Source organism: Pelobates fuscus, chromosome 1, assembly GCF_036172605.1.
Source record: "Pelobates fuscus isolate aPelFus1 chromosome 1, aPelFus1.pri, whole genome shotgun sequence".
Classification (NCBI taxonomy): domain Eukaryota; kingdom Metazoa; phylum Chordata; class Amphibia; order Anura; family Pelobatidae; genus Pelobates; species Pelobates fuscus.
Window position 1 is genome coordinate 296,529,506 of NC_086317.1, and position 21,233 is coordinate 296,550,738.

Genomic DNA, 21,233 nt, shown 5'->3' on the forward strand with positions numbered 1-21,233 from the left:
CTCCTTGTTCACCTGATCTGAACCCCATTGAGAACCTGTGGTCCATTATCAAATGTGAGATTTACAAGGAGGGAAAACAGTACACCTCTCTGAACAGTGTCTGGGAGGCTGTGGTTGCTTCTGCACGCAATGTTGATGGTGAACAGATCAAAACACTGACAAAATCCATGGATGGCAGGCTTTTGAGTGTCCTTGCAAAGAAAGGTGGCTATATTGGTCACTGATTTGTTTTTGTTTTGTTTTTGAATGTCAGAAATGTATATTTGTGAATGTTGAGATGTTATATTGGTTTCACTGGTAAAAATAAATAATTGAAATGGGTATATATTTGTTTTTTGTTAAGTTGCCTAATAATTATGCACAGTAATAGTCACCTGCACACACAGATATCCCCCTAAAATAGCTAAAACTAAAAACAAACTAAAAACTACTTCCAAAAATATTCAGCTTTGATATTAATGAGTTTTTTGGGTTCATTGAGAACATGGTTGTTGTTCAATAATAAAATTAATCCTCAAAAATACAACTTGCCTAATAATTCTGCACTCCCTGTACTGTATAGTAAAACTCAAAAGCATTTAGTGCAGATTAACACTCACATATTATAGAGCCGTGCCAGGCTCTGAATATATAGCTCAAAGGTGTCTAAGAAGCAGAGGTAGAAGTCTGGAATAGGTGGTCCAATAGCACAGGTGATCTAGTATAAAAGCAGCATCGGTAAAAAATGTAACAATTATTAAAACAAAAAATTAATAAAATATAGTATAAGTAACTGTGGAAAATAAAGTCCTTAATGGTATAATACCGTACAGTCCCCTGATACATGCACTGAAGAAAACTCGTTTAGAGTTGAAATGCTGTAAATAAGATTCCTACATCCGATAAACTAGTATTCATTACAGTCTTATTGACTGATTTTTCTAAAGATGCTGAAAACTGCTAGTCAAGAATATCCAAATTCCCATTTACATTTGGCAATTAGGGTCAGTCCTTTTTTTTTCCAGCCATAGCAAACTTTAAAAAAAATTTCAAGACGTAATTTAAGTTGACTATAAATGAGCAATAAAGGCAGTGTATAAACATATTGTTTATTAGCACATATATAAGAGAGACAATTGGTATTCATTATAAATGTTTAGGTTTCAAAACGGAAACAACACTTTGTTATAAAAATGCCACCTACAAATACAAATGTTAAAAATTGTTGTAGCAGACTCTGAAGTGTGCAACCTCTCAGCTGTCTGCCAACTGTGAATGGAAACTGCTCTTAAACTAGACATTTTTTAAATACCAAAATGTGTGCACTCATAAATTGGTTGACAAACATGGGTACCACCATATGCAAGATGACCACTGCCAGTACTGAGAATCAAAATAAGCAATAAGCACTTGAGAGGCATTACACAAGTACCACCATTGGGTACAACCTCTAAAGAAATTCTGAATTACAGTACAGAAACATTTGAAGGAAAGCCAGAAACTACCAACCCACTCAAGATAAGTGATGCTAGCACTGAGGATAATAATATGCAATAAGCACTAGTGAATCACTAGCTATGAAGCAGAAATGTGGAGGAGATATCCTAGTATCCCTACCAGCTTCCACCCATGAGCAGCGGGTGGGGGGGGGGGGGCTAAAAATAAATAAATAAATGGGGTGGGGGTAGTGTACTATGGGTGGAGGCTATTGACTGATGATGTATACAGTTCATATATTGCAAAGACCCAGATAAACATTTATGTATTTTGGCACCCAATATGATACTTGGTAGCCTGAAATCCTGTACTTCAATGGTTACTCTAAATTGGCGTTGCATGACTCTATATATATAGTATATGGAAAGATATTTAAATTAAACTGATCAATACATAGGTCAATAAGAATGCTGTAATAAAAAGAAGTTCCCGAATAATACAAGACTTCTAAAATTAAACAATAATGTTGAAATGACAGCATAAAGTAATACTGATAAATGGCAATAGTTTATTTTAAGGTAACATTGTGATGGTTACAACAGTATTTCATTTATTTGGGTGCACTATTCATGTTTGCTTACATGGTTTTTTTCTTTGCTGCTATATGAGTAAGGAAAGATTAAAGCAACATTCTAAGGACCATCTCCACCAGAAGTGCCCAGTGTAATCTGTCAAACTGTTCTAAAACAACTTAATTGAGTCTTGCCGAGTACCCGCACCTGCAGCCCATGCTTCTAGATTCTCATTTCAGGAAAACCCAGATAGCTCTGTATGGTCTGCTCTCATTTGGTTCATGTTGGCCTGCATTGACTGTGCTTTAGTTTTTTGAAGACATCCAGCTTCTCATGCAGGAGAAGACCAGATGCAGTGCAGGTGCCTTGTGGACAATGGTGATTTGTCATTTTAAAACAGTTTCATAAGTTACATTGGGTGGATGCTAGGACACTTTTGGCATCATAGCAACTACACTGGGCTGTAGTACTTAGTGTGATTGGATTGTTCCTCTAAGCATCCTGTCTGAAAAAAGTCAGAATTAAAATAATTGTAGTTGTCATGGAGAGTCCAGGGGCTTCAGAAGGACTTTGTGATTTAACAAAGAAGGTAAATGTAACAAGAGAAAAGAAGGTCAACCTGTGTTAATATGTGTGGTTTTTCACTGAACATGAACCTAGTTCAGAGAATTCAGTATAATACCAGCATTAACAAGTCGTGGAGTAAATAAATTGGAATTAATAACATATGTGACTTTTTACTCACAAAATACATTTGCATTATAGTAAAGTATTTTTTATGCATAAAGTACTTACTTAGTTAAGGTTTCAGGTTTTTTTTTCTGTACTGAGAATGCATGTTGGATTCTAACTTTCTTGTAATTTTCTTTTATTGCAAGATTTTCATTTTTAACATTTATAATAATCATAGTAAAACAATGAAACATATAGCAATGAGTACAGAATAAAAAATAAGAATACAAATAAATCAAACAAACAAAAAGAAAGAGGGGGGAATCCATCTATTGTAAAATTGACAACATATACTTTATAAAAAAACACGACATTGTGTCAAATTAGGTGTCGTAAACTATCACAAATCAGAAAAGCGCTTTACATGCATTGGTGGTAAATAGGATACATTGCACATACAAACAGAACAATTTGTAAAAAGAGAGGCACATAAGCTGCAATCAAGCAAAAATTCTTCATAAAGCAAACATAGTTATGGAGTCAGAGTCACAACAGAAGGAGTAATATCCCTGATTATTGTATGGACTTTTTCCAAAATAATTGTGAACATGGACAATGCCACCACATATGGGAATATTTGTCTGTTTGCCTTCAATCATGCCAGCAGAGATTTGTAGAGTTGGAGAATACCTCTGGAGCCTGGATTTGGTCAGATGCCACCCATATAACACTTTATAGTGGTTCTCCAAAAGAATCGAACACTGGGTGATACTTTTCAGATTTAAAGAAAAGCCAATTAGTCATCCAGAGATATTTCTCTCTGGAGATCCATTTCCCACACTTCCATATAAGCCAATTTAGTTAGAGGCTTAGCATTATTATAGGAATAACACAATGATTAGTATGTTTCCTTCCTGGGTCATCAATATGATTTTTTTTTTAGTTGTGACTTCAAATATGTCACTCAATCTGAAAACTACAATCTCATAATTAGGGGCATCTGAATATTCTAAATCATGCATTAATTTAAATTTATAAAATGGTAACAATTAATTATTTTAAAAGAAATCGTCCATATTATGTAAAGCGAGCCCCCTGGCCCCCCGGAAACCAACATCAATCCCAGGAGTATCATATTTTAAAATGGACACTGGCATAGCCTGGACCACAAAGTAATTTACTTTATCTGCCTAAACATGATATCCCAAGTCAATAACATTGTCCTAGCTGTTTGAGCATTTTCCTGATTTTAAGGCACAAATTATGAGATAACCATAAAAGTTCTTTAATCAAATGTGGAACTGACTTTTCTCTTTCGATTAATAACCACTGAGGAAGATCGACAGTCAGATTAAACTTAAATTATTCGTTGTTATTCGTTGCAAAATAATAATTTTGGAAATCAAACACACAAACCACCATTTACTCTGAGATGTTGCAGTGCAAATAACTTGATCCTACTAGGTTTATCTGACCGGTATACTTTATTAGAGCAGAATTAAAGGATCACTATAGGGTCAGGAAAACAAACATGTGTTTCTGACCCTATAGTGTTAACACCACCATCTAACCCCCCCTGGGCCCCTCATGCCTCCATAAATATAGTATAAGCCTGACGCTGTAACTCTGCATGCTGTTAGACTCAGAAAAACAAGCAGTCTGCTGACATCATCAGAAGTGGTTGCCTGATCTAATCACAATGCTTCCCCATAGGATTGACTGAGACTGACAAGGAGGCAGATCAGGGGCAGAGCCAGCATGATTCAAAAACATCCCTGGCCAATCAGCATCTCCTCGTAGAGATTATTTGAATCAATGAATCTCTATGAGGAAAGTTCAGTGTCTGCATGCAGAGGGAGGAGATACTGAATGTTTAGATGCATTTTAGGCAGCCATGACCCAGAAAGGATCTCGAACAGCCATCTGAGGAGTGGCCAGTGAAATTATCACTAGGCTGTAATGTAAACACTGCATTTTCTCTGAAAAGACAGTGTTTACAGCAAAAAGCCTGAAGGTAATGATTCTACTCACCAGAACAAATGCAATAAGCTGTAGTTGTTCTGGTGACTATAGTGTCCCTTTAAGTTTCCTAAAAAAGGAAAGTGGGATGGATCATAGTATGGCCCTTAAAATGTATAATAGTTTTGGGAGAATATTAATTTTTAGTAAATATATCTTACCGAACAATGATATCTCTATTTCCCCCCCCATCAATCCATCTCCCTCTGTAGTTTTGGATAGACTTTTGCTAAGTTACATGCGTGCTTGTTCGACAGGTGTTTGGTCAAGCTAATGCCCAAGTAAGCCACATGTAAGTACATTCTCTCAAAATTGAATGTATCCATCAAGCCATCCATGAGAGGCCATGGAACATAAAAGGGCCAAGCCTAAGTCTTAGTTTTGTTTAGTCTATAATAGAAAACATACCCAAATTGTTATGTACATCAAGGAATCAAAAGAAGCAACTGGGATCATTTAACACAGAATAATATCTTCTCCAAAGAGCCTGATCTTAACAGTAACACCACCAATCGCAACACCCTCTATCATTGGGTCATTCCAAATTCGTTTGGCCAGGGGTTCCATCGACAGAATACATAATAAAGGGAACAGGGGACATAACTGCCTTGTACCATTAGTATGTGGTAAGAACAAGTAAGAATCCAATCTTCCATGTAAACTTTGCATATAAAATTAAATTTAGTGTATTTATCATTGCTGTTGATTTTATAAAATGTCTAAAAGTTCAAAATACACAATTGGGTAATCGCTTCTGGAAATCCGTTCTGTGTTTAATGGAATTTGCAATGTCATGTCAAGCATTATTAGAACAGATCAGCATTTGGCAAAAAAAAACCTGTTATAATTGTTTAACATTGTTGCAATGTTTGCAATGAATAATTCAGTATGGTTTTGTTAACAGATATAACTTGAACTACATGTTTGAATGATTGATAGCTTTACATGCAAGCAGTAAATATTAATTAATTTGTTGTTTTTGTTTTGCTGAAACAGGTTTGTGTGAAAAATCCAAGCAGCAAACCCTTAGTGTACAATGCTACAATTATAGGGAAAGGGTCAGCTGATTTCTCTCTGCCCAAGGGGAACACAATTACAATTGCTCCAAAGTAAGTAATCTATTTTCTTTAATATGTTTGGAATCAACATAATACCAGTTATTCACTAGGGAGTGAATTGTTGGGAATTCAAAGTAGATTCAAAGAAAATTTAAAATTGCAAACCAAAATAGCCAAACTGACTTGGATAATTTTCCCAATTCAGCATTTTTTGACTTAAATTTTAATCCCTAAACTTTCTCACTGTGGTGAATAACCTTGCCACTGTTCAAGTAATCATACATTACACATTTAAATGAAAGAACAGTATATATATATGCCGGGTGCATCTTGTAGCAATTGCCAAGAATATAAACATAAGTAGTGAGGGGCTTGCACTCACGGTCTTTTCACGTAATAAAATTCCTTTATTCCATATTCATGTAAAAACAGATCAACGTTTCAGCCCTTGCCCGTGGCTTTCTTAAGGATCAATCAATATGCATTGATCCTGAAGAAAGCCACGGACGAGGGCTGAAACGTTGATCTGTTTTTACATGAATATGGAATAAAGAAATGTTATTACGTGAAACGACCATGAGTGCAAGCCCTTTACTACTTATGTTTATATATATATATATATATATATATATATATATATATATATATTTATTTCACTTTGATAGAAATTTTCAAAGGTGATCATTTGTGGTGGTGCTATTAGGCTGTCGGCCGTGTAACCCAGTTTAACTAAAGCTGGTAGTCCTTGGAATGTCCTTAACCCAGCACCCACTAACCAGAATTGCTAATAATGAAGTTGAAGTTGGATCAGTTTCATCTATTGGATGCAATTTATTAGCTTAGCACATCTGCTTAAGTCAGGTATTTTTATTATTATTATTTTTTTATCTTTATGAACTTTAAAGCTAGCTTAATATTTTAAAGCTGTTTGATATGTATATGATATATCATAGATAGATAGATAGATAGATAGATACAGGGCCAGACTAGGAAAAATATGTAAAATAGTTTTTTGCATCTGCTGGAAGGCTACCTGTGCTACTGTATGTGTTTGAAGAGGCTGCTTGTGATATTGTGTATACGTAGATACAACTGTTTGTAGTGTAGTGTACATTAAGGGCTAGGCACTGTAGTGTGCTTGTGTGTCCAGGGGCTGTAAAGTATGTGTGGGCTGTTACGATTGTATGTGTGTGTATGTATGTGTCTAGTAGCTGTGGAGTGAAAGAGAGAGTATACCTCCCAGAGTGTGATGATGTGTATACCTGCCAACAAATATATTAGGACCGTTTGCCTCTGTACCAATTTCGTATCATAATGCAACTCTTTTCTAGTAGATACATAATGCAGAGCTCCAGAGCAATAGCATTCACAGTAATGTGCCTTTAAAACTATTATAGATGTGTTTAGAAGTCAGTCTTTGCAAATAAGATACATTGTTCTTGTTTAAATTACATTTGAACATTTACATTTATCTAAAATTTCTCCGAACAGTCCTGTCCCTTGCCACGCCCTTAAAACTAAAGTGGCACTCTTTGTCCATTTAAAATGTTGGTAGGAATGTGTGTGTGTCAGGAGGGTGTCGTGTATGTAATTGTCTATGGGGTTGCACTGTAAAAGAATGCGTATAGAGGCTGTAGTGTTCTTGTGTATGTGTCTAGGGCCTTTAATGTGCATGTGTGTGTGTATAAGGGATGTAGTGTGCTGTGGTATAGAGGCTTTAGGATGCTAATGGGGCGCAAAATAATAAATGCTTCCTATATTCTAAAATAAACTAAAAATGTACACTCGAATATTATTATTATTATTATTTTATTATTTATATAGCGCCATAACATTCCGTAGCGCTGTACAATGTAATTGTAACCAGACAACTGGACGTACATGAACAGAGAGGTGGAGGGCCCAGCTCCCTCAGCTTACATTCTAGAGGGAGTGGGGAATAGTGACACAAAAGGTAAAAGTAAGGGTATGAAGTAGGTTGTTAGAAAAGTATTCACTGAGGGCTTGGTAGGTCATTTTTTGACAGTTGCAGGAGAGGAGTCATGGAGGCTGGGGGAAAAAAAAAACCTGCTAACTGTTTAAATTATATGCTTTCTTGAAGAAGTGAGTTTTCAATGATTTTTTGTATGAGTGGAGACTGGGTGAAAGTCTTACGGAGAAGGGAAGGGAGTTCCACAGAAGAAGTGCAGCCTTGGAGAAATCTTGGAGGCGAGCATTAGAGGTGGGAGTATGGACAGAGGATATACGTAGGTCTTTGGCAGAGCGTAGGGGCCTCGACGGGACATACTTGTGCATCAGGGAGGATAGGTAGGTTGGAGCAGCATTATGTAGGGACTTAAGCAAGCAAGCACCAGAATTTTTAATTGAGCCCTATATCTAACTGGAAGCCAATGCAGGGACTGACAGAGCAGGGAGGTAGGAGAGCACCAGGAGAGAGCAGTATCCTGTAGACAAAAATTACGGAGAATGTGAAGAAGCTGTTGATAGTCAACAGTGTCAAAGGCAGCACAAAGATCATTGAGCATAAGGATAGAGTAATTGCCGCGAGATTTAGCAGCAATTAAATCGTTGGATATTTTGGTCACAACCATTTTGACAGAATGGCCAGTGCGGAATGCAGACTGAAGGGGGTCAAGCAGAGACTTGGATTCAAGAAAGTCAGTCAGTCTGGTGTACACAACTCTCTCAAGGATTTTGGAGGCAAATGGCAGTAATGAGATAGGGCGGTAGACGGATGGGGAGTTGGGGTCAAGGCTGGGCTTTTTCAGAATTGGGGTTACAGTTGCATGTTTGAAGGGTGAGGGAAATGAGCCAGAGGAAAGGGAGAGATTGAAAATTTTAGTGAGAGGAGGAGCAAGAGAGGGAGACAAAGTGCTGATGAGATATGAGGTAACAGGTAGGGTTGGAGGACGGTAGCAGAGCAGAAATCTCTTCTGCTGTAGCAGGTGTAGAATGGTGGAGGGGGTGGGGTTGGAGCGGAAAGAGGCAGGCTGTAGGAGCACGGCATAGATTTATAGTGGAGGAAGTCAGATGCAAAGTGAGACTTTCTCCCACAGCGTTCAGCAGTTCTAGAACATTTTTGGAGGTAACGAGTCTGCTCGGTGTGCCAGGGTTGTAATTAGGGGTGCTTGCTGCGTTTATTATAAGAGGTGCCATGATGTTGAGTTGAGAGGAGAGAGTTCAGTTGTAGAGTGAGGTTGCAGAGTTAGGGCAAGTTAGATTTGGGATGGGTAAAAGGAGAGTTTGGAGGAGAAATGCTGGAGATCAAGCCAGTTAAGGTTTCTGCGAGATTGGAGAGTTTAGGGTGGTGAAATTTGGGTACGGGGTATGCTGATGTCAAATGTTAGCAGATGGAAGTCAGACAAAAGAAATGGAACAGTGGAGAGATTAGAGGTGGTACAGAGATTGTTGAAGATCAGGGTTGTAATTGGGTGTGCTTTCTGCATTTAACTATAGGAGGTGACATGATGTAGAGTTGAGAGGAGAGAGTTCAGTTGTAGAGTGAGGTTGCAGAGTTAGGGCAAGTTAGATTTGGGATGGGTAAAAGGAGTGTTTGGAGTTTGGTGGAGAAATGCTGGAGATCAAGCCAGTTGAGGTTTCTGCGAGATTGGAGAGTTGAGGGTGGTGAAATTTGGGTACGGGGTATGCTGATGTCAAATGTTAGCAGATGGTGGTCAGACAAAAGAAAATGGAACAGTGGAGAGATTAAAGGTGGTACAGAGATTGGTGAAGATGAGGTCAAGAGTGTTTCCTGCTGTATGAGTTGCTGAAGTAGACAACTGTGTGAGGCCAAAGGAGGAGGTTACAGAGAGCAGACGGGAGGCATCAGGGCAGTTGAGGTTGTTGATTGGGATGTTAAAGTCCCCAAGTATGAGAGAGGGAGTGCTAGAGGAGAGAAGGTGTGGTAGCCAGGAAGAAAATTGTTCAATTAATAGTCTAGGATGACCAGGGAGGTGATAGATGATGGCAATTCTTAAAAGAGTGGGCTTAAAAAGGCAGACAGTGTGGACTGCAAAAGAAGTAAAGGAAAGGGCAGGGGCAGGGAGGATAGGTTGAAAGGTACATTCAGGGGAGAGAAGGATGCCTACACCGCCTCCTTTACAGTCGAGTGTGGGAGAATTGTAGTCCACCGAAACATAAAGAAGCAGGAGTAGCGGTATCAGAGGGGGACAGCCAGGTCTCAGTGAGTGCCAGTATTGTGAGTGAGTTAGAGATGACAAGGTTGTGTATAGCTGTTGATTTAATATTACTACAGATTGACCGGGCGTTCCAGAATGCACACTGAATGTTGGTAAAGGAGGACAATCTGCAGGTTTGTATAGTGGATACGCATGTGTTTGAAAGGTATGCATTCTGTATGAATGCAGAGTTTGTAGGAGATGTAGTTTGTGTGTACAGTAAATGCAGTGTGAGTGTGTGTATAGTGAATGCAATGTGTGTGTACATAGTGATTGCAAACTATGAAACAAGGGGGGTTTGGCTGCACTCACCTGAACATGCATAAATGGGGGTGCTGCTGGGGGCCAAATTATACATCATATCATATAATGTAACTAAACCCCCATTATTTTTGCCTAGATTAGGTGTTTTAAAAAAAAACAAACAAATAAAATCTTTTAACATTGAAGTTGCTGTTTAGTGGATAGGTGAGTGTGCTAGACTGGATCTTGTGTATTGTGTGTATATATATATATATATATATATATATATATATATATATATATATATATATAGTATTTATATATTTATATAAACTAAATGCATGGGGAAGCGGCTGATCCCCTGCATTGCATCAGCTTTCCTTTGGTCTCCATCCCACCTCTTTGGACTGGTGGGGATCAACCTGGTCCCCACTGGAATGGATCACTTTAATCTTCAGGACACAGCTCACCATTTGCTGGCAGCATGAGACTTTGCTCTTATGCAGGAATTGACAAGCTCTGTCTTTGCTTTTGGATTACACTGTACAACTATGCAGCTTGTGCCCTACCCAAGATCCAGAACCTAAGCCGAAATTTACAGACCGACTACTCAAAACGTCCTATTACTGTTCTCCAATTCCTGGGCTGAGTCTTTAGGGGATTCCTCCCTCAGCACAGCTCATGCTATTAGAGGTCCTTGGATCTACGCCATTGAGCTTGCAATCACGTTTTCTCTTGAGGAACCAAGGCACCGGGCACTGCAAGTAGTCGAATCATTGGGCAATGCTTGCAGGTTCTCTTGAGGCCTAGGGCAGTTGGAGCGGATGTAATATTGGGACTGTGCCAGTGACTAGGAGCTGATACCCTACAAGGGAATTGCCTATATAAGGCTGGAGACTGTGAGCCTTAGGCTGCTCATTATGGTTTTTTTTCCCAAAACTTTTTTTAAGCTATTATTATTTCATAATCTAATCTATCTTAATCTAACTTTGTAGAAGTAATTTTTTCTTGTGTTCTGTACTGGCAACCTGTCTATTTTCCACCCAGTGGTACCATACTCAAGTATCCAAGCAGTTATATCTCTAGTAAAGCTCACCAACTGTGTTTGACCCTGTTTCAGCATAGTACCAATAAACTTATACTCTTTCTTATGATAAGAGATGTCTCTATGCATGTCAAGTCTGGTTTTGTAATATGCTATCATCTCAGTACTATGCAGTACTGTTTTTTTTCTTGTTACAATTATAACAAAATGAGGTGCTATCATCGTATGCAATCTTATTTGCTAGTCAGCAAGTTGCACATTACTTAAATGTTCATATATTATATGGTTTACCAAAACCTGTATAAAATATTGATTGACAAAACCGCTCAACAAAAACAGTATTTAGAATCATAATGCGGTTGAGGCAGTTATATAAAATTACAAGAGTATAAAGCTCTATAAACCATATTGAAAACAATTAAACAACAAGTTGGCTGTGATTTCACAAAAGAATGAAATGGGGGAGGAGGGGGGAGATAAAAGTCATTTAATTTTTTTTATATATAGATTTTATATGAAGTTAACTCATTTGCTATGCTTTTTAATTTTCTCCTCAGCCTGTCTCCTAAGATAAATTATATATAATTAGCAGTCTATATGTACTACATATCTTAAGCAAGCTGCCTCGCTTAGTCTGTCATGCTGGTTGTTAATGAGACATCATGGTTGCTCCAATGTGATAACAGGTGGCGTGTGATTCTACTGATCACCCTAAGCTATGCCTTTACATTCATTTAACAATTTGAGTCCCAAAGCCTTAAGGAATGAATAATTCTTCAATGCATTGCTCAGTTATACATCATTATTGTGTAGTTTGTAACTGAGCAGTGCAATAGTAGATTTAACCAATGACCTTGAAGAGTCACTTAATTTTATAGCAGAAAATCCTAGCCATGAGTCAGCCTTAAAATACTATCTAAAAATATGATAAAGTGGTCATAACGGTAATGCATTTAGTTATTGATCTGGAATTATTATTACCTGTTAATATACTTTTTTGTCTTACATCGGCAGACATTAACATTACCTTCCGATGGCTGTCTGTAATGAATTTTTGTCCAAAGCACATTATAATTTAAAATAACAGCTTGAGTTTTTGACAAGTTAATACCTTACTTTTTTATTTCAACGTCTTTAGAAGACACAATCTAGTTGTGGAAGAAAACGCTTTCATATCTAACTGTCATCACAGAATGTCATTGCTAATTTGCCAGAAGAAAATGTGGCAGAACGATTTGAAATGCTTGTGATGCATGAGAATTGCTGAACTTTACAGCCTTTATTATAGATAAATGCTTTTTGATGTACAGTATTGGTATGTTTCCAGCACAGGAGAGTAAAAAAACTCCTTAAGCTCCTGTCTGGCATTCTATTTTGCATTACAGGAAGAGAGTTCGCTGATTTGACTGTTTTACTCTAATTGATCATTCTCCTCCCTCTCAATTCTGATTTATGGCACAATGTAACACCATAAGTAATGATCATTCATAGCTTACAATGAGATTGGTTCAGAATACCCAAAGATAAAATGCAGTTTCACACACATTAGTATAGGTGTACAACATCTGGGATAATTTTGTTTGCTTTTTTACTCTGTAGTGCTGTGAAATGTCTAGTGCGACAGATAGATAAATAGATAGATAGATAGATAGATAGTGCATTTGAAAAATGGCAAATAAAACAGGTTACTCCACTGCAATGGTTTGTGGGTCTGTCTGCAGATGCAGGAGGCTCCTTTCACACCAAGAGTGTCTCAATCTGTGTGTATGGGGAATGAGGCACTGATCCTATCCCAGGAGATGGTTAGGTGAATGTATTTTAGTCCCAAAGATCTGTTCTAGTTATTACATAGGATGATTTGAACTGCTCAAAAAAACTCATAGTGTCCATACTGCTACTGTCGGTTTATATACAGTCCTGTTCACAGCTTAGTTATGGACCATGTACAGCTCTACAGCTCAGTTCTCTCTCTGGGAGGAGAAAACTTCACTATTGTGCATGTCCACAATAGTTTGTCTACAATAAGTACAAATTGACAATGAAAACCCAGAACTAAGTGTATCTGATTGGCAGCCATTGTTGACTGTCTTACAGCAGCAGTGATTTTTACAAATATTTGTATATTGATATATCCCACTCTTAGTAATAAGAGCTGACTCAGAATACTCTAAGCACTGTGTAGTTCACACCAGTTTGCAAATGTCCGTTGATTTTCAGTTTTTCAGTTCATTTTCTTGAAAAAGCCCATCATTTAGTGATTCAACATCAAAAGCCCTGATAGGCAACAGACAGTCATAAAATAGTGAGAATACATTCATATAACTGACAGTCTGACTATTTTGGAGAGGAAATTCCACTTTACAATTATTCACACATTCCAATAGCTATATGAAAGTGTGCTTAACGCAATGCAAAAGAACACAAAGTATGTTTGTTTTTTCCATTTGAATTGAAATGCAATACAGGAGAAACGTCTGATGATTTTGTCCTCAAAGCTGACGTCATAGGATAAAGACGCACAGTGCAGAGCATCATGGGAAGATATCAAAAGTAAAGAGTCACCAGAAAAGAATGTGTTTCCTTTCTGATAAGTAGGAATGTTATATAGTGGTCTCACAAAGAGGCACGTAACTTCTCAAATCCCAGTAAATTAACCCACACCTTAGGTTAAAAAGAATACTAAAACGAATATAGATAGCAAAAAGAAAAAAAATCAAGTTGCTGGTACCAGGAGATAGTTACTGCCACTTATCGTTCTAAAAAGAGATATATCCTCACTTAACTATGTAAAATATGAAATTAGCAGTGAAAAAATGCAGGAGGGGTGAATCTACTAAACAGTGTTATACAATGTATTAGTGATAAAAAGATAACAGTAATGTTAGCAATAAAATGTTAAAGCCACTTAGAGATATAAAGGTGGTCTCTGTGAATAAAAAAATAGTAATAATAATAGTCCTTAATATTTATAAAACATAATTATGGGAAGATATCAGTAGCTACCACACAGAAGTGCTGCAGAGGTCATTGTGTAATGCCCTAATAGTGTTTACTAGAGTGATAGTCCCACTATTTTGTTAATGATGCACATTCTCAATTTACTGAAAAAAAGAGATAAAGCAACCAGAAAGCAATAATCATCTAGGCAGAAAATCACTATCACTAACCCCCTCTCCCCTCTCCAAATTTGTTTTACTTGGAACATGTTTTTTATGACAAATGAAACATTTCTTAAGATCATTCTTGAGACTTGTGCGGTAGTGAATTAGAAAGAGAAAATAAACACAATAATAATTGCATGTTGATTGTACATACTGATAGTTGTGATATTTAGTCAGAAACTTTAACGTGCAAGTTGGTGTGATTTGTTTGCTTGTATAATAATTTATTTACTGTTGTTTGTTTTTTTACATTTATTTTGAATAAGGCAAGCGTCCTTTAAATTCTGATTCCAAAAATGACTTTTGTTACAGGTTTTGGTTGTCAGTCATTGTTTTCCTGTTCTTACTTTAGAAAATTGCATTCACATATTAGTTAATCTATGTGAGGCAGCACTCCTTGATTTCAGTATTGTCCATTAAAGATCTTTGTTGCATTCACACCTACTGAACTTTAAATATGATTCCTTAAAGGTAGCAGGATGCCAACTATTTGACTCACATGTCTGTAGCTTTCAGGAAAAGAATTGCATGGCAATTCCCTGTTTGACATTTTAACTTCTATATGTTACGATATCAGTTAGTTTAGTCTAGATTTTGCTGTATAAAAAAACCTAAGCTTTTACCTTTACAAATGTCGAAAGAAAAAGATCTGACCTGAATCCTGTTACAAAAAAGTCACCAATAATTTGATTAAAAAAATACTTATAGATTAGGTCATAAGAGAGTTTCTGTTAGCTTTATAGTTTACATTGCAGCCGTCAGAAAAAGGAAATCAATTTATAGTTTTATTCATCTAATGCTAATGAATAAGTAAGAACCATTAAGAGTTAATGTTCTAGTACTTTCGCATTTTACATGGTCAATTAATGCAGATTTATGTTTTGCTGTGGAAATAAAATAGACACATAACATTGTGATATGCTAAATACCTTACACCTTTTACCCATTCTGGTTGGAACATAAATCATTTCTGATAAAAATAATTTTCTCAGAAGTGTTTCCTGTTTCTTTAAGAAAAAAGTGTTAGTATATATGCATGTGCATATGCAAATATGTATGCTTTATTCTTTTAATAAAGGGTCAGGCTAAACACCTAAATCACTTCAGCTTAATTAAGTGGTTTAAGTGTGTAAATCATGTGACTTATCGTCCTAGCCACACATCTCTCTGCCTTCACACTTTCTGATAAAACAGATTCATTTTAAACAGTAACACAAACTCCAAACATCGGCATTCCATGAAGTTGGCCACTGGTGGGTAGGATAAAAAGGAATGGACCTGTGGCAAGGATTGCCGTTGAAGAATGTCAGATCACGTGTCAATCAAACAGACAGGCCAACAAGGGTTGACCATGCAGAGTAAGTTGTTTCAGAGTTTATTGAACTGTCCTGCTACCAGATGCGGAAGCAGTACAATGATAGAGATGTTTGAACATGGTTAGAGTGTCATATTGCCCATGTCTCTATCTGAACTGTACAAGTGTGCTGCTTCCACTCCTAGTCAAGAGTCAACATGAAGACGTGTAGTAAAAAAATATTCCTTGCTCTGTATCCCTCATCTATGTGTATGGGGCAGTGAGTGTGTGTTAGTGGATGTGTGTATCAGTCTGCAGTGTCTTTGTGTGTGAAACAATCCAAGTGTGTGTCAGTATGCAGTGTGTTTGTATATGGGTCAGTGTGTCATTGACTGTGTGTTTCAGTTTATCACAACCACAAATAGCCTGCACACACCATACACATATCACATACAGCCAGCATACACCACACTTGAACCAATCACAGTCAGTGCTAAAAACATGCACATGACACAGCCAACTCACACAATACACAGTGAGCACACACCGCACATACATGACACACACCACACACAGATGACACACAGCAAACACATTACACACAGATGGCCTGCAGCAAGTAAACACCAGATGAGATACAGCAAGTGCATACCACATACTCATGTGCTGGCTCTGCCCTTGATCTGCCTCCTTGGCCAACATCCTCAGAAGTGATGATCTCAGCCATTCACAATGCTTTGTCAATTTTGATGATCTTAACCAAGGATGCGGGCCTAGGGTCTCTGTGTGTGTATCCGTGTGGGTATATGTGTGTAACTATGTGTCATTATGTGTGTCTGTATGTGTAACGTGTGTCTATCTGTGTGTCTGCATATCTAATGGTGTGTCAATGTGTGTATCTGTGTCAGTGTATGTATGTGTGTGACTGTGAATTTTCATGTGTGTCAGTTTGTGTGGCTGTGTATATACTACATACAAATGCACATCTGCATTCAAACACCAACATTCACACATGTACTCCATACAAAAACATGCTTACATTAAAAAACACATTGTTTGTATATATCCTAATAAATCCAAAGGATGCACTCATAGGTCTTGTGAAAAAATAGTTACATTCATGAAAATGATCAGTGTTTCAATCCTATGGGCAAGAAAATGTAGATCATTTATATGGATGTAATGATTTTTGTATCACATTAAACCATTACAGTTTTTTTTTATAAAAATGAGTGCATCCTTTGGATTTATTATGATCCTATGTCTCAGACACACACAATGACACATACTTACACACACACACATACACACACACACACACACAGATGCACAGACACTCAGAGACACATTGACACACAATACTCAGGGAAAAAAAGGCAGCGTTTACATTACAGCCTAGGGACACCTCCAGTGCCCACTCCTCAGATGACCACTAGAGGTGCTTCCTGGAGCGGTGCTGTACACTGTGCAGCATTGACATTCAGTGTCTCCACCCTCTGCAAGGAGACACTAAACTATTCTCATAGAGATGCATTGATGCATTGCATCTCTATGGGGAGATGCTGATTGGCCAGGGTGGCATATGGTTAAGATCATCAAAATTTACATTCTCCGCTAATTCAAAGATTTCCTATGAAAGAGCATTAAGGATGGATGAGAACATTTCTTCTGATGATGTCGGCCAAGTAGGCAGATCAGTGGCAGAGCCAGCACCAGCAGACTTGAACAAAGTTAAGATTTTACTATATTTAGGAGGAACCGGGGGGAGGGTGGGCTAGATAGTGTTTTTTAACACTATAGGGTCATGAATACATGTTTGTGTTCCTGACCCTATAGTGTTCCTTTAAAACAAAACTATTTTTGAAATGAAGCAATATATCAAATTATAAAGTATTTACATAAATGTTATTTTTATTTTTTTAATGAAGGAAATTACTAAAATCCTTTTATGAATGTGTGGGAACAGCTGCTGATGTCAAGTATCCAAATATTTTGTATATTTCATTGCAGCTTCAATATTCAATATATGCAAAAGAAGAGAAATGTATAAGACAAAAAAATTATTATATTAATACTAATGAGAACAACCATTCAAAAGAGCATATAAGAGATCAAGGGAATCATACCCAAATTATTCTGATATTTCAAAAGCTGTACTTATATAAATTCACTTAAAACAGAATCTCTGTTAATGCTGTAGGCCATAGGCTATTTAATTCTCTGATCCATTTAATCTCCTTCCTCCTAAGGGAACAATTGTTCAATAGAGTGTATTAGAGAAAATGAAGATAATCATATCCAAATTATTCTTATATTCTAGATCCAGTCAGGTCAACCTGTTGTGCCAGTGCACAAGAAAAAATGTATAGGAACAAAGTCAAAATACAGTATAGGGCACCACTATCACAAACTGAGTGGTAGATGTAGTTACCATATGGAAGATGAGCAGGAAGAACTCACATGAAAAAGGAAGGAAAACATCAAAGTGCAAACTTTAATTACAAAGAATTGATAAAACAAATTAAAATCGGACACTCACAAATGTTGTGGCACAATTGAAACCAATCAATATGTGCATAAACGTTTTTGCCTCAAATAGGCTGATTCCCCAGGTATAACAGTCTGCAGTGGTAGTCTTGTGTGTCCGCAAATATTCCTTCACTGACCCTCAGTTCGGAAGATGAATGGAACAATGCTTACTCCACTGTGTGTTGAAATCCTTTCGGGGCTCAGGGTATGCCCAACGCGTTTCGTCTCACTTTATTGCTATACTTTATTGATATAAGCAAAAAAGACAAGACCCAGACTCATATTCAAAAAGCCGGTCATTGACCCGATGCTATAAAACATTGGATCCACATATCTAATATATGTAAAGGGCATCTTAAATTGCCAAAAGGTAATAAAGACTGTATAGGAATATATATATATATATATATATGTGTGTGGGTGTGTGTGTGTGTGTACATTCAAAAAGGTATACATATATATATATATATATATATGTATATAAAAATGAGTACAAAAAAGAAAGGATAAGCATAGATATGTGAATCAAACATACATAGTAGTCAAATAAGCTATCAAAATATAACAATCTCTCATGAAAAACATGGTGATCTCTCAAAGAAAATTATATACATTCTAAAATCAATAAAATCAATAAAGGAATATCCTAAAATTAGGTCATCAGGAGGGTATAGCCAAAATATATGAAATACATATAAAAAAATAGAGAATATAAAATAAATCCTAAAAAGAGGAGAAAAACAAGAGAGGTAATTAATAATAAGCGATACAGCAGCGATATTCGTATTTAACCCCTTAAGGACACATGACATGTGTGACACGTCATGATTCCCTTTTATTCCAGAAGTTTGGTCCTTAAGGGGTTAAAGATAAACAATATTGTTCAGGATAGTGAAGCCGGGGTAGTGCAAGATAAAGAAGTCCATGAATAAAAAATCCATACATAACAAATATACATAATAAAAATCATGCAAGATAAAAGATATACATGATAAAAAATCTATAACAATCTAAAAAAAAAATTGTAATGGAATCAGCCCATAAAAATCAGAATGTCTAGGTCTGTGTTTAAACCATCAGGAACTGAGGTTTTTAATTTATAAATCCATTCGGTTTCTTTCATGGCTAATCGTTTTTCAATGTCGCCTCCTCTCAAGTGGGGGGTGGCTACATCAATACATTTTTGCTTTGACAATTTATAAAATGCTTAATTTTTTTTTTTTTTTTTAAAAGACTCCCCTGTAGTGTTACTTTTTAAATCTAATGTTTTACAAGGTTGGAATTTACAAGTGCTGCATCTGCCGCACTTAACCTGTTGTACGTCTGAATAAACTGCATTCACCTTGAAACGGTGTTACTGATGATACTTCTGCTAACATTCTATGCAAACAGTGAGACTAAAATCAAAACACACCTACTTTTACAAAGCAAATAGGTTAAAAAGGGCACATTTCCTATAAAAAAGCCATCTTAATATTATGATGAATAATATTAAAATGCGAAAATAAAAACCAAACAGGGCAATAATACTCTTTGCAATTTTGTTTATATCTTTTACCACATGTCAAAGAAATCAACAGGGATAATAATGTGTCCTAGTGCTTACCTTCTCTTTACTGTACAGATTTTCATTGTTGACAGTTCGTAAGCCCTTGCTAAGGATACTATTGCTGTGAAAAAGAATCTCTTTTCCGGCTGCACAGATTAGCCTCATATAAATGCCATCACTTTTTCCAAAGAACAAAATCCACTATAAGATTTGTAGTAGGAGACTATGATAAGAAATCCATTAGCTATCTCAGTGATCCCTTATAACATTCTTGTATGTAGAGTTATGAATGCACACTGCAAAGTTTTCTCATGTAGAGGTCAAAAATGTGAAACATTTTCTGTGCCTTACTTTAGCATCGTCTAATGTAGATGTTCCCTTGAGACTGAGCTCATCACTAAAATACTGCTGAGACATGAATGGCTTTAGTAGCTAAAGCGGTCTTGGCTGAGTTTGCTGAAGTCTTCAAAGAGTTTGTACGTTAGTTAATGTGTGGATTATTTCACCAGTTAAAAACATATTTTTAAAAATAAAGTATTTTAAAAATGTTCAGTTTTATTTTCCAATGAAAGACATAGAAGATCTTTCTTTTCTTAGGTTTTACTTTTAACAGTGTTTCTGTAAAATGTGAACTATAGTTTCATCAGCTATAAAAGATTGGAAAGATTGTGTGTTGCTCAGAGCTAATGGGCTGTGTTGATTTCATTTTTATATATCAGCTACACAAATCAAGAAGGCTGGAGATAGGAGACAACTATTTTAACATAAGTACTCAATGCTTACAATATTAAAAAAAAGTGGATCATAGACTTCATATATTATATTATTTTTAATTGGGAGAATAAATGTAATATCAGATGAGTACACAGAGTTGTCATTAATGCCGTACTTATATTTCTAACAAACAAAAACAATATGTATGATAATGATATCATGTAAATAATCATAGTTATACGTGAAAAAATCAGTTGCAGTCCAGCACTTTTGTTTTCCATTACAGTTATATAAATAACACAATATGCTTCAGTTGTGACCTAAATTATGTCCAAGTAAATTGGATTGTACCTATTGTATGTGCCATGAATTGTGATATTACTATAAATGTAGCAGTCTGCTTTTAAAACTGGTAGGTGCTGAATTAATCTTGTCTGGTAAATAAGTTATTTAAATCGCATACTTCTGGTGACATCTTTACAGAAGCCAGACATCTATAACTGTGGAATACAAGAGTCGTTTCTTGCATCCTAATGAAGCCACCATGTTTCTGGTGTCAAGTCCTGGCAGTGGGGCTGGTGGCTCCACCTTGGCTTTCCAACTTCAATCAAAAGTGACTAGCATTGTACTTACGGTAAGTTTTGCTTTAATTCAGTTTCCTCCCTTATGGTTTAAATGGAAAAAGGAAAAAATTAAGATGAGATATATATTTCACCATTCATTCGATTATATAATCTTCAATATTGTAAGTGTCACTTATTTTGGAGCAAGCAGGATGAATAT

At 36.5% G+C, this 21,233-nt stretch overlaps 1 protein-coding gene across 1 annotated transcript in view; it reads left to right on the forward strand.

The window, feature by feature from the left end:
* Window positions 1-21,233, forward strand: part of CFAP47 (cilia and flagella associated protein 47) — a 356,049-nt gene that overhangs the window by 124,545 nt on the left and 210,271 nt on the right. Inside the window, exons 38-39 of the mRNA XM_063457869.1 lie at window positions 5,676-5,788; window positions 20,934-21,084. Of these exons, the coding sequence (XP_063313939.1) occupies window positions 5,676-5,788; window positions 20,934-21,084 (264 nt within the window). The remainder of the gene's footprint in view (window positions 1-5,675; window positions 5,789-20,933; window positions 21,085-21,233) is intronic.